Raw genomic sequence first — 12488 nt, forward strand, 5'->3', positions numbered from 1 at the left:
TAGATTCACAGAGTCAGGATTTTAAAGGTGGATAAATGTCTGATTCGCACAGGAACTAAAAACTTTAGGTACCAAAAGACAGCTTTCAAAATGCCCTCAAACTTTCATGGTTATCTTCTGGTGTTTCTCTGCACGTGCAGTCTCTCTGTCTAAAAGTAGATGGAGGTCCTTGGTCTTGGGCAGTCAGAATGGAAAGTGTTGACTCTTACTTAAATGTACAAGTGAAGATTAGATTGCTCACGGTCTGTCTGACATATTGTATAGATTAGATAACTACAAGCAGCTGAAACCTTCTATAATTTGGATCTACCACAGCCTCATTTATTGTACAGTTGTTGGAAAGATAATTGTGAACTATATACGTCTATTGGCTGGGCTACCTGACCTAATCATCATGACTACTAATTTTTGATGGCTATAAGCCCAGGTTTGGTAGGCCAACACTTGAGAAACCATAAAATACTCATCACTTTCTCAGTTACCATAGAGGAGTCTGGATGTGACTTAAAACACCTTCCCTTAACAACATAAGTACAGTCTATTCTGTAGGGATTGTTTTTCACTACACTGCAGAACGTAAAGAAGGAAAAGCAGTTGAGGTAACCAGGTGGTCAGCTAAATCAGGATAGTCCTGACTATTTTAATAATAGTCCTGTTAAACTATTAAAGTCCTATTAAAAATGATAATATCATTTAATTTGACAAGTGCATCATACTTTCATTTTACAATCCTTCACAAGTGTTATTTAATTGATGGGTCCAGTCTGCCATATTACAAAGCTGTAACATCCCTGCCTGGCAGAAGTCATGGATCACAGGCTTAGTGACTCCTATACAATATTTATTCCCATTATTACTTCAGTGGGATGGTAATAAGCAAGTGATTAACACTGGTTGCTGGATATTAACAGCTCAGGCAGAAGGTTACTGCAGTTTGACATATTACTGTGCATCATTTGGACTGGCGTAACAAATCATTGAGCAAAAGGCTAAGAGCAAATGCATTGCAGATTCCCTGGCTGTGCTGAGCTTGCTCCCAACTAGTGGAACCGAGCCTATAGGAAGCAGCCTGATAGGGCCAGTACCATTGTAATGAAGATCTGAAAATTCATGGTTTGACACCATTTTTTTTTTCCCCTTTTCTTGAAGAAATCTCCAAGTGACTGTAGCAACTTCGACAAGGAATTTCTAAATGAAAAACCTAGACTGTCCTGTGCTGACAGAGCACTGATTAACAGCATGGACCAAAATATGTTCAGCAACTTTTCTTTTGTGAACCCTAAAATGGAGAAAATATTTTCCTGAGATCTGCCTTACTGAAGGAATTCGCTGTAATGGTTTGAGTAACACTTTGTCGACTGAAGACTGTGCATGGTTTTTTTATCAAGAACCCTCCAGAAAAACACCTCAGTGAAAGTTTGTACCATTCCTGGAGGCTTCCAGCTTATTCCAGTCCGTAGTAGATGCCAGCCACTCTTCAGAAATGATGAAGTTTCTTTGTGGTATTTTTTGGTCTCTCTTCTCTCTTTTCCGAATGTTCTTGAAGTTGAGAGCACCTGAAAATGAGAAGGTGCTCTTTCCCACTACTTATACACACAGTCAATGGGTTTCTTTGTAAGAAAAAACAAGTATGAGCTTCTGGTGATGTCAGTGCCCATTTCTTCAGTTCTCACCTAGGCCCACCTTCTTCTGGACAAGTGGTTTGCTCAAGGCCTGAGAGTATCTGGGAAGACTTCAGACTGGATGCTGTGGTAACCTCTACTTGTACGTGTGCAGAACTGTGTATGTGTGCACAGTTTTGGAGAAGCAATTTTACTCCCTACACACTTTAAAAATAATGCTCACTTTAAAAATAATTTTGCTCTGCTGGGACAAAGACTTTGCAGGTGCCCATTCCAGCATTCGTACATCTCAATCAGAGGCACCGGAGCTAAGGACTCAACCCCAAAGGAGGACCATTACCATGGCAAGTGTCAAGTTCAATACAGAAAACTAGTGGTTTACGCTTAGCACTTGAGCAGGAAGGATGGGAAATTGCAGTCCAGCAGAAAGCCTCAAGAACCCCTGTTCTAAAGCTTTAACTGTCCTCACACCCACCGGACTCAGAGCAAAATCTGGACTGGGCTTTCTGGAGTTTTATCCTAAAACCACATGAGAAAGTTGGAAGAGGTTTCCTCAAACCATTGTTTAAGCATTGTAAAACTGGCCTTCCAGTCACAGCATTGGCATCTTTTACTTGAAAGGTAGTAATCAGTCCTTGCAAAGGCTGATATACTCTCTGTTGCTCTAAATGACATCCCAACTCTTTGCACGTGTGGTGGACATAAGTCAACAAACTGCACTCAGCAGTCACAGGGCAGGACATCACATCAGGTGAGGGTAGTCCTCTCCTTCACCTTGACATTTTGCTGTGTGTTCTATCCCTTTGCAGTCTGTGGAAATGTAGACGGGTTTAAAAAAGTGTTTTCTGTGATCTTTTCATCACGGGATCCTTTTAAATAAAGCTGCACTGTTTTCTGAGGTTGGAGAGTTATAGAACTGCCCACTTACTGCTTGTCACTGAGATACCAGTTAAATACTGGGTCGAAATTACGTCAAAGCCCAAATAGAAGATTCTGTAATAGGTTAGACTTAGGCAGTCACCCAAGCTGGTGTTAGGCTCTAATTGAAGTGTACACATTTGGAGCTTCATTTTATCAACCTCTCCAGTCCATGGAGAAGAAAAGCCCTAGAAGGTGAGTCATCCCAAAATCAGATTCCTTCCAGAGGTGTCTTCCTGGCTCTGCTGGACCAGGCTGTCAACTTGGACCTCCCAACAGGACAAATACAGCCTTGCAGGCAATGCTGGGACATCACTGGCAGTGGCTGCCGGCACTGAATCCTGTAGGGCCAAGAGCAGAGGTCCCTAACGTTGACAAGAAAAGCAGAGTGCCCTGGAAAAGGTTTCAGTCCAGTGACTCTCATGAAATCCTTGTTTGTGCTGTATGAAATGCAGGGAGCATCTGTGCTCACAGTTTGTGCCGCTGGTCATCATATTTAATTAGAATGGTTAACATGAATTTTTTAAATGCCAGTGCTGTTTGTACAGTTTAATAAAACGTTGTGTACAATTGGAAAACAGGCATTGAAGTACTTAATAGGGACTAAGAACAGAGGTGCTTAGAAAAGCTATTAAAATGTCTCTGAGGTTTCTGGGGGATGTTCCCCAGGGGAATTTTAACCCATAAATAAAGAGGCTCAGCAAGCATTTGAACAACTGTAACTACTCCACTGATCTGTATCTAAAACAAAGATTTGGCACTGTACAAAGATATCCAAGAAGAGAGTAAAATGTTCATTTTCACTACCAGAAGGTGACACTGCTGTACATGGGGTCTGGTACCTCAAAGGGGTTTCAGAGCCAGATGTGCAGAAATTGTTAATATTAGAGGATGATTCGGGCCATCTTCCTCTGACACCTGAATGAGGCTGGATCAGCCAAGTCCTCAGGGGCCCTGACTTTGTCCACGTGCTATGGATGGAGTCTGGATGGCCTGATCTGGACCAGAGACTGCATTTCTAAGCATTTGAAGACTGGCAGTATCCCACTCTAAATGACTGTTAGGGATGTTTACTTCGCAATGGCATGGTGGTTTGTGCTTGACACCAATGTGGGGACACCCCAAGAGCATAGACTAAGGAAGGAGGGTGCTGAATCACCTCCTGTGGTTAAGTAACTGAGGAGCAACAGGGTTTAACACCTCTCTGACCAGAGACAGGGCTCTGTGCACTCCAGCTGCGGTCCCGTGTAGCTAAAGCAGACAAATGTAAGAGTGACATGTAAAGGAACACGTTCTAGTAACTGCTAGAGCAGACATGGCATTAGGCTTACTGTAGGGCTTTTGATGCAAACCACAAGAAGTGCCTGCTTCTCTCTGCAAGGAGTCTTCAGTTTAAAAACCAAAAAAACCCACTGAGGAGGGGGGAAGGGAGACAGGGAGAAGTGGGTACAAGCCACCATGAACATGCATGCTGTGTGTTTCACCGGTGCCATAGCCTGAAAACCCTCCCAGCTGTGCCCGTGGTGTGCAAAGAGTGACGTGGTAAGCAGCAAGCGTTTTCCTGTGGTGGCAGAGATTGAGAGATAGGAGAAGGTGAGGGCTGAAAGCCAAACACCAACACAGAAACGAGCAGGATCCCAGCTCCCTTGACTTGGCTAGACCTGGCACCTCTGTACCCATCTTGTCCTTTCTTCTTTATTTCTTTTTTTTTTTTTTTTTCTTTCCCCTCCTCCATAAAAAGATCGTTTTATAGCATAGTAGATGGGGTTTGCCAGGTTTGGTTATTCATTTGCTGAAGGCCCAATCCTGTTCAGGAGCCCCATAGGATCACAGCACTGTAGTAGGAGCATGGCACCTGCAAACATCAGGGTCTGACCTCCAGCACCACCTACTTCAGCTCAGGTTTTGAGAATCCTCACCACCCAACTTCCCCTTCCCCAGTCTTGGTGATTTACTCCACAGATGCACAAATTCCTACTTGTTGGCATTCATCAAATCAAACCTCAGGCTGATAAACAGGTCAGGACGAGTGGGAGTCACCAGTGAGTGACAGCCCTGATTTCAACCCTCCTGCAAAGGCCTCTAAGGTTCTTCCAGTGTAGGCTGATTGATCTCACAACTCCTCAGCATACAGCCCAGGGGTATGATTCCCTAACCTATAGAGCAGACCAAGCACCATCTTGCACCCCACCATGCCCTTTGTTGCCCATGCAGACAGGAGAGGCAGCTTTGCTCAGTGGTTACCAGGCACATCTTGCAGTGGAGAGATATCACCAAAAGTCTGATAGTATAGCTCCAAATAGTGAGTAATGCAAGTAGGTGTGCTCATCCCTTTACTACTAAATTTGTACCTTAGATACTTAAAACCCAAGTGAGAGATCACAACTGGAATCTAAACTGCTCTCTCACTCCAAGACATACGAGCTCAGCAAGGATATCACATACAGCAGCTAAGATCATAATCAATATGTGGCCCAAAATGTGCTTTACAGTGCTGTGAAGCCAGCAGAGTTCTCAGTGCAGACCACAGGATGCTCTTCTACCTTCCATGCTTACAAAGAAGTTTTATCTTTGCTGTATCACAGCAGCCAAGAAAGCACATTCAGAGCTGGTGAAATACAGGAATCAATGTATTTTTGGCTCTTCTGTAACAGGTGCTAGTTGCAAGCCAGTGGTCCCATACTGCTCAGAAACTCTACCTGACGTGCTGGAGTCCAGTCTGCTGTTTGGTAACAGGAGCAACCAAGTCCTTTATCCTCTATATTACCTTAACGTTTATTTACACATGGTTATGAAATTGTTGAAAAATAAAAGGAAAGTGAAACAAAGAAGAAACATTGAGCTGTGGAAGAATAAACAAGCACATAAAAGGAAAGTAGGAAAGGAAGGATACAGGTTGGTATAATCTTATGCAACACCTCCCTTCATTCAATGGTTTCAATTATAACTCTATTGTTTTTCTTCAAAGCCACCACTACCATCCTAGAGTTGCTTTTGTAGCTGAAGCACAGGATTTTCAGAGATTCTGAGGGATGGGACAGCCTGAGACTAGAACAGATGAATGGCTTTAACCTGGCCTCCCAGGTAACACAGAGCAGCCACTCCTACCTTGACATCTCCCCCAGAAATCCAAGTATTTCTGTCCTGAATCTGGATTCAGGTCCCAATTCAAATAATTGAATTCATCTATCTATGGCATAGGAATGCAGTTTAACTGCTTACCTTTAGTCATCTAGCATCACTGAGACACCCTGGGGTATCCCGGAGGAATTCCATTGAACTTGGGTCTCTCCTACAACCTGTGGCATATCCCACAGCCCTATTACCCCAAAGCACCCCCAAAAACAGTGGACACCTCTGCAAAAGCAGCTGAATCAAGCCCCGTGCTTGAGTTCACCCTACAACGAGCACTTAGGCTCACCCAGCTAAATCACTCGTGGTGGGGGCAGCATGTGACTGCTCAACACATACGATTGTTTTGGTGGGATTTTTTCACTTTTGCCACTGACTTGCAAAAATACCGTCTCCTTGGCTCCTGTCCTGAAAAGCACCAGAAACAAATAGCCTTTGCCATGGTGCTCACCAGCCTCCCAGCCAGAGGAAATCTGCAGCTGCTGGCAGTGAAGAGCATGAGCCCCATGGTAGGCAGACTGGATCTACATGTGTGTGGTAGTTGCTTGTGGGACATTTGCTGGCACTGAGCTATTGAAACTGCCTGAACTAGAGGCTGGTAATGTCATCATGGTTTGACCCTGTCAAGGAAGAGCCTTGTGAGGAGAAACATCAAGAATTAGTCATCAACATGTTTTCTGGAGTTGCTAAATAAACTGTATGAAGATTTTCTATCTTCCTGGTACATCCCTGTTAAGGGGGACCAGAGGACATTGCATTCCTGTTCCCATTGACAAGTATCTTCCCTTCTCCCATACTAAAGCAGTGATAACCAGAGAGGCACACAGCTCGGGATTTATGGTCTTTTGAGAACTGTCTTTGCTTTAAACCTCCACAAGGACACTCAGTTTCATTTTGAGTCTGAGGATCTGGCGAGTTAAAAATTCAAAGCAAAGCTCTTCCAAAAATCTTTGTCTACCTCCATGACACCTCCATGAAGTGGACAAACACTTAACAACTTTTGAGATTTCTCAAAAGGTCAACAAGGTTTAGCTGATCTCTCAGTGGGGTTATGTTAGAGCAAAACTGAACTGAAAATATTCAGCACAACTTTGAAGAGAGCCATGTCTTAGGGGAAAGACAATCCTGTGGTTAAGGTGCTACTCAGTCTTTATTGACCTAGATTTTTTTTCAAGTTCTGCTATATATATCTCCTGTGGCCTGGTGCAACTTACCTTGCTAGGCTTTGATTTTTCTTCCTCTGAATGGACATAGTTCATACTCTGTTGCTCTAAGTTGTTCAGAACAGAGGCTCATGGAATGGAATTCAAGCTTGACTAACCAGAGTAGCCTAAAAGTATGTAATCCTTAAAGTTCATTAAAATTTAACTAACTGTATCCAAAGTAATCATTCACATTTCCTCTATTATCAGTGGAAAGAGTCTAAGAGTATGATTCATCCAATTTTAAGACAGATAACCAGAGCTGTCGACTGAACTTTCTCTCTCTCCACTTTCTAGAAAAGTAGGCAAGTGCTGCCTTGTATGTATTTGTACATCACTCTGTGCATCACTTTGGTGTTCTGTGGGGCCCTACTCTCAGGCAGATGTAATAGTACCATTGTATAAATAAGGAGAATATAAAAATGCCTCAGCTGACTGTGAATAAGGCTTGGTTCTCCCAAGACTGGTGCTGAATGACTATGCTGTGAGTGTCATGGTACTCAGGTCTCTGTTGTGACACCCTGGTTTGGTAACTACAGTCAGGAACAGTCAGGGGGTTGATCCACCTCACCGACCACCAAGCTAGTCTAGACTTCATCAGTTTGTCTATAAAACTGTTATGGACTCTGCTGAAAGTTTTGTTAAACTCAAGATAAACAGCATCAACTGCTCTCCCCTTTCTTTGACCAAGCTAATAATTGCATCGTAGAAGGCTTTTATGCAGGTTGGTCAGATGTGAATACACCTTTGTAAACCCATGCTGACTGTTCCTAATCACCTTCTTGTCCATAACAAGTTTGGAAATTGCTTCCCAGAGGATTTTCTCCATCAGTTTCTCAGGGATGGAGGTGAGGCTTACCAGCCTGTAGACCATTTAGCCTCATTCTTGCCCTCCTTGAAGACAGGAGTGACATTTACTTTCTTCTGTTCTGCACTCCAGTTGAAGACCAGGCTCACGATATAGGTCTTGATCACTTCAAAACAAAAAGCTCCTGCATGTTTGTCTATGTGGCTGGATATATCCTGGTTGTAGTCTGCCTGCAGCTTAGCTTAGAAAGCCCCAGCTACTAAGCCACAGACATTTCCCACATTTCATTGCCATAAAGAAACTGAAGTCCTTTTAGGAATATTTGGTAAGGGCCTTGGACAGCCACTGGTGGGTTGGGATCTAGCAAGACTCTGCCCATATGTGCCTTGCCTGGGCAGAGCCTGGGTCGATGCTGTGGTTGGTGTGCTCGCAGCTTCAGTGCAGCTCAACCTGCAGCTGCACCCAAGGGTGACTGTGGGTCAGCGAGTGATGCACTGGTCTTTAAAACCATCCACGACCTCAGTGTAACTGAAGTGTATCATCCCGGAGTGTGATCAATCACTTAGCCTGAGATTTCTCATCAAAGCAATGATGTTGCTTCCGAAGCTCAAGTAAGCTGAAAGCTTGTCTAAATAACTTGGGTATCATACAAGATGCTCAGTTAAGATGAACCTACAGAAAGGCTTAAGGCTTTTTCTCAATCTACATTTTTACATATTAAATTAAAGCCCCCTTAATCTCTGTTCCAAGAGGCAACTGGATTCAGTTTGTCTGGGACCCAGCTATTACTCAACCCATGCTGCTCCGCTGCCTAAACAAAAACCTTCCAGTATACAATAGCTGAAGAGGAGAATCATTATTTTAATGATCACCTAGAAGAAAACATTCTGTTTGAGTGGAGAGAAAATAAAAATTAAGCATCACATTTAATTTATGATGTGGCCCTCTATTTTAAAGAAACCTAAACAGAAAATATTCAGACATCAAAGGAAGAATCTCAGCTTTCACTTCTAAATTCTTTTTTATTATTGTTGTTAGCCTCCTAGTAGCAAAGGAAATGATTTCTCTGGTAATCATTTCCATTTAATTTTCAGCTCCTTTCTGTTGATAGCATTGTGTATAACCTTTTTTTCTAACAGTTACTTTAAATTGTGTACTTTGATATTCCATTCAGCTGGTGGAGAAAGAAAAATCAGTTCTAAAAAAAACATTTTATCTCTGCTGTACATGAGCTCAGCAGGGTAATGTGATCTCTCAGAGGGTATATTTATTTTAAATCATTGGTATTTTCCACCAGGGTGAAATTCTTCAAGATACAAGCTCTCATTGCCTCCCTCCTCCCCCCCTTCAAATGTCATGGGACCAAAGTAGTGGAGAAAAGGGGACAAAATAGCAACCCTCATTCAAAAGAAACAATAATCCACCCAGAAAATCAGCTCAGTTCTGGTCATACTAGGCATAACAAAAAAGGTAAGAAAACCTGACAAAATGGGGAATATGGAGCGTGCTGTTATCATAAGGATAATAAATCCCAGAGCGCAGTAACCTTTTTGAGATAGAAAGGTAGGAGCAGTGACACAAAGTGGCCTTTCTTGGAAAAGATGATGTTAAAACTTAATAATGCATTTTAGTTCTTCAGGAGACCCAGTGACACTGGAATTCAGATAGGAAGAGGAATGTTACATGTTTCTTTGTGCTGGGATTTCTCCACACCAAATCATACACTTGCTTCTCTTTCTTTGGGTGGACTGAAATGAAAGGAATAAATAGAAAGTCTACACGAAAGACTACAACAAGTTTAGCTGAAAAACAGCCATCTTTGCGCCAAAAGCAGGGTTTGAACCTGCTAAAATGAGCCATTGTCTTAAGATTTCAATTAAATACCTTGTCTGAAAAGCAGAAACACTTTCACACACTTATCTGGACCAACCACTAAAAGAGAGACAGATTATCAGCTCAAGACACTATTTTTAGCAGCAGCAGCCACCTTGAGGCACTTCCCATATTCCAGATGGAGGGTCTTCAATGGACCTCTTGGGAGATGAGATGTGATGTCGTTCTTCATCAGCACAGGAGCATATGGGAGATTAAGATCTCTTGTCCCCAAAGTCTGCCAAAATTTTAGGTCTAGACATAGCTGAGAATGTGACTAGAGAAGATACAGGCAAGGGCTGCAGAGGAACACTACAAGAGAAAAGATGCATTTGTTCTTGGTACAAAGAAATAATAAAATCTGATCACTATGGTGTAGCTCTCTGAAATATACATTTCTTCCTTGCCATCAGTGCTCAGCCAAACACTGACGTTGAATAGTGGTGAAGCTAAGAGCAAGTTCGGTTTTGGAAGAAATAGCTAAGCATTCAAATGGAGGCAACTTTCTATCATGTCCTAGCACAGGTATAACTCTTAGCATCCCTAGTATAATGTCCAGTTTACATCAGGGAGCCAGACCCAAACATCTGCCTATTCCTTTGATTAGAGATTTCGGATTAATCTTCTTGTTCTTCAATGGAGACTGCTGCTACAGAGTGACCTTGGCCGGACACTAAAACAGAAGGGTGGAAAAGCAGTCTGGAAAATATTTTTACTTGAGTGTGGCTCTGCAGGCAATGCAAATCATGCTTAATATGACGAAGATCCCTTTTCTTCAGGGTCTGTAGATCTGAGTTTAATATTAGGTGCTTGGAACCCATTTTTTATAGTAGCACAAGCCGTATTTCTCTCATCTGACTTCAGCTATTGGAATGCTAGGCTCTAGTCTAGCAAGTCAGGGAGGTTCCCCATGAAGTCAGTGGAGGCACATGTAGAGGGACGTTTATCTCAAATGGGGGATCAGCAAACAATTTGGATGAAACACTCTTCAGATGCCTGTAAGACTAACAGAACTTTTCAAACACTGAGACTTAGACAATACTGTCTGTGTCTGCAACACACTTGCCGTCCAGGTAACATGAAAATAAGCGCCATAGAAATCAAGTATGTGATTTATATATGTACTAGAGTATATGCTATAGATGTTTGTGCCTGAACAATTATAACCTCAGCTCCCTCTGTAGTCACTAAGGACTAAATATTACTGTCAGAGAAACTTGTAAGTCAATTTGCCTTTAAATAGATACCTGCATAATTCATACCCTACACTTCATCAGCTGCTTTGACGAGATCTCCATTGACTATCACAGGACCAGGAGAGTTGAGACCCATGTAGGGACCTAAAGTCAAGTCACTTCAAATCAGGAGAGATGAGTCCCCTTCCAGGTGAGATCAGAACAGGAAGTTCACACCCTGCACTAATTGAACTGGAAGCTGTACTGGAAGTAGAGTGACTGCATGGACTTTGCATTCTGTGTGGGTTGACTAAGCCTCCCCCTAAAGTGCTAAGTATTTATTAGCTAGATAGCAAGCACCAGAAATGTTGTGAAGTAAACCCAGCTCCTGTGATCTCTCTGCTCTCTCTGGCTGTGTTTCTGGTGATAACCCCAACAAGCTGCAGATATTACCCCAGTCCCTCACTCCCTTAGCCTGCAATCTCTGAATAAGGAGAAATCAACAAATCCTGAAGTGGCTTTATCCAAAAACCTCAGTGTTTTTATTCCAGATTTATACCACTGTAAATTAATACAGAATTCTTCAGTTCCCATCATTTCAAGTATCTCCTGAGGCCTTGATAATGGCAAGGCAGCAATGGACTGGGATCTCTTGCCTTTGTATCACCCATCTGTGCTTCTGCATCCCTCTGCACATGAAGATGTTCATCCTTCTCTCACCTTTCACCATACAGATGGGTGATTTCATCTAACCAAAATGATTTCAAAAGTTATTTTGTGTGAGCCATGCAGCGGAGGGGCAGGATATGCCCAGGTGAAACCCCTTGGTCTGCTCTAGGGTTTAGTCAAAAAGCCTCCAGAAGACTCAATAAATTAATTTGAAAGAAAACACATTCAAACATATTTAATGGCTATCAAAGTATTTTTTTTGTCAGGGTTAGAAGTCACTTTCATCTACTCCCAGGCATAGCATCCTCCTTCAATGCTCTCAGCGATGTTCTCAGCAAGTTTAGGACTTGGATCCACAATTCCTGAATGCCTGGTCATCCTTGGACATGAAGATTTAGTTCATATCATTCTCTCTTGGGTTCTTTTTCTCTCATTCACTCACTGTGTTTAAATTATTCCTTCCTTTTTACTCAGTCAGCGGAGAATTGAAATTTGCTGATGTCAGGATCTCTGAACAGATGGAAGAGCAATATTGATTATACAGTTGAGAGTAGGACATAAATAGCTTGTTAAAAGTAAATAATAATGGTTTAAATGCTATGTACAAACCTTTATAAAACCTAGTGAAGCAAATCAAATAATCCTTACAGAAATCTATCCGAGTTTTTAACAAGGTGATGAAATTCAAGAGCCTTTTTCACTTACTTATGTTAGTGCTGATATAAGAGTTGATTGAATTAACAGTCTGGAACTGCAAGAGATGAGCCTGCCTTCAACATCCCAGCCAAATGAGATGTTTGCAGCTGATGTGTGAAAGGGGAAAGAGAATTGATGAGGGAGAGAGAGCAGGAGGACAGGAGCTGCAGAGAGCAAGCCAGTTTTGTTCTGAGTAGAGAGAGAAATTTATTTTTCATCATAAATTCAGAGGCTGGGCCCAAACTCACTCTGTTGTGTGTGACATTCAAATTAGGGTCTAAGGCAGGGCACAGTATAAAGACATGGATGAAATGTTTGCTTATTGATTTAGGTTCAGGTTTGATATGTATAAAACCCTTCTGAGCTGAAAGTATTGTGAAGTGCATGCTCAAAA

At 42.3% G+C, this 12488-nt stretch overlaps 1 protein-coding gene across 4 annotated transcripts in view; it reads left to right on the forward strand.

Annotated features, from left to right (window-relative positions):
• The window catches only part of PRKCQ (protein kinase C theta), a 68059-nt gene extending 64797 nt beyond the window's left edge, over positions 1-3262 (forward strand). For all 4 annotated transcript variants that reach the window (XM_042793058.1, XM_042793057.1, XM_042793060.1 and 1 more), the window contains one exon: positions 1150-3262. In XM_042793058.1, coding sequence (XP_042648992.1) covers positions 1150-1305 — 156 coding nt within the window. In that variant the 3' untranslated portion in view covers positions 1306-3262. The remainder of the gene's footprint in view (positions 1-1149) is intronic.
• Positions 3263-12488: the final 9226 nt, after the last annotated feature.

This window comes from Tyto alba, unplaced genomic scaffold (genome assembly GCF_018691265.1).
Source record: "Tyto alba isolate M040663 unplaced genomic scaffold, T.alba_DEE_v4.0 Super-Scaffold_2, whole genome shotgun sequence".
Lineage (NCBI taxonomy): Eukaryota > Metazoa > Chordata > Aves > Strigiformes > Tytonidae > Tyto > Tyto alba.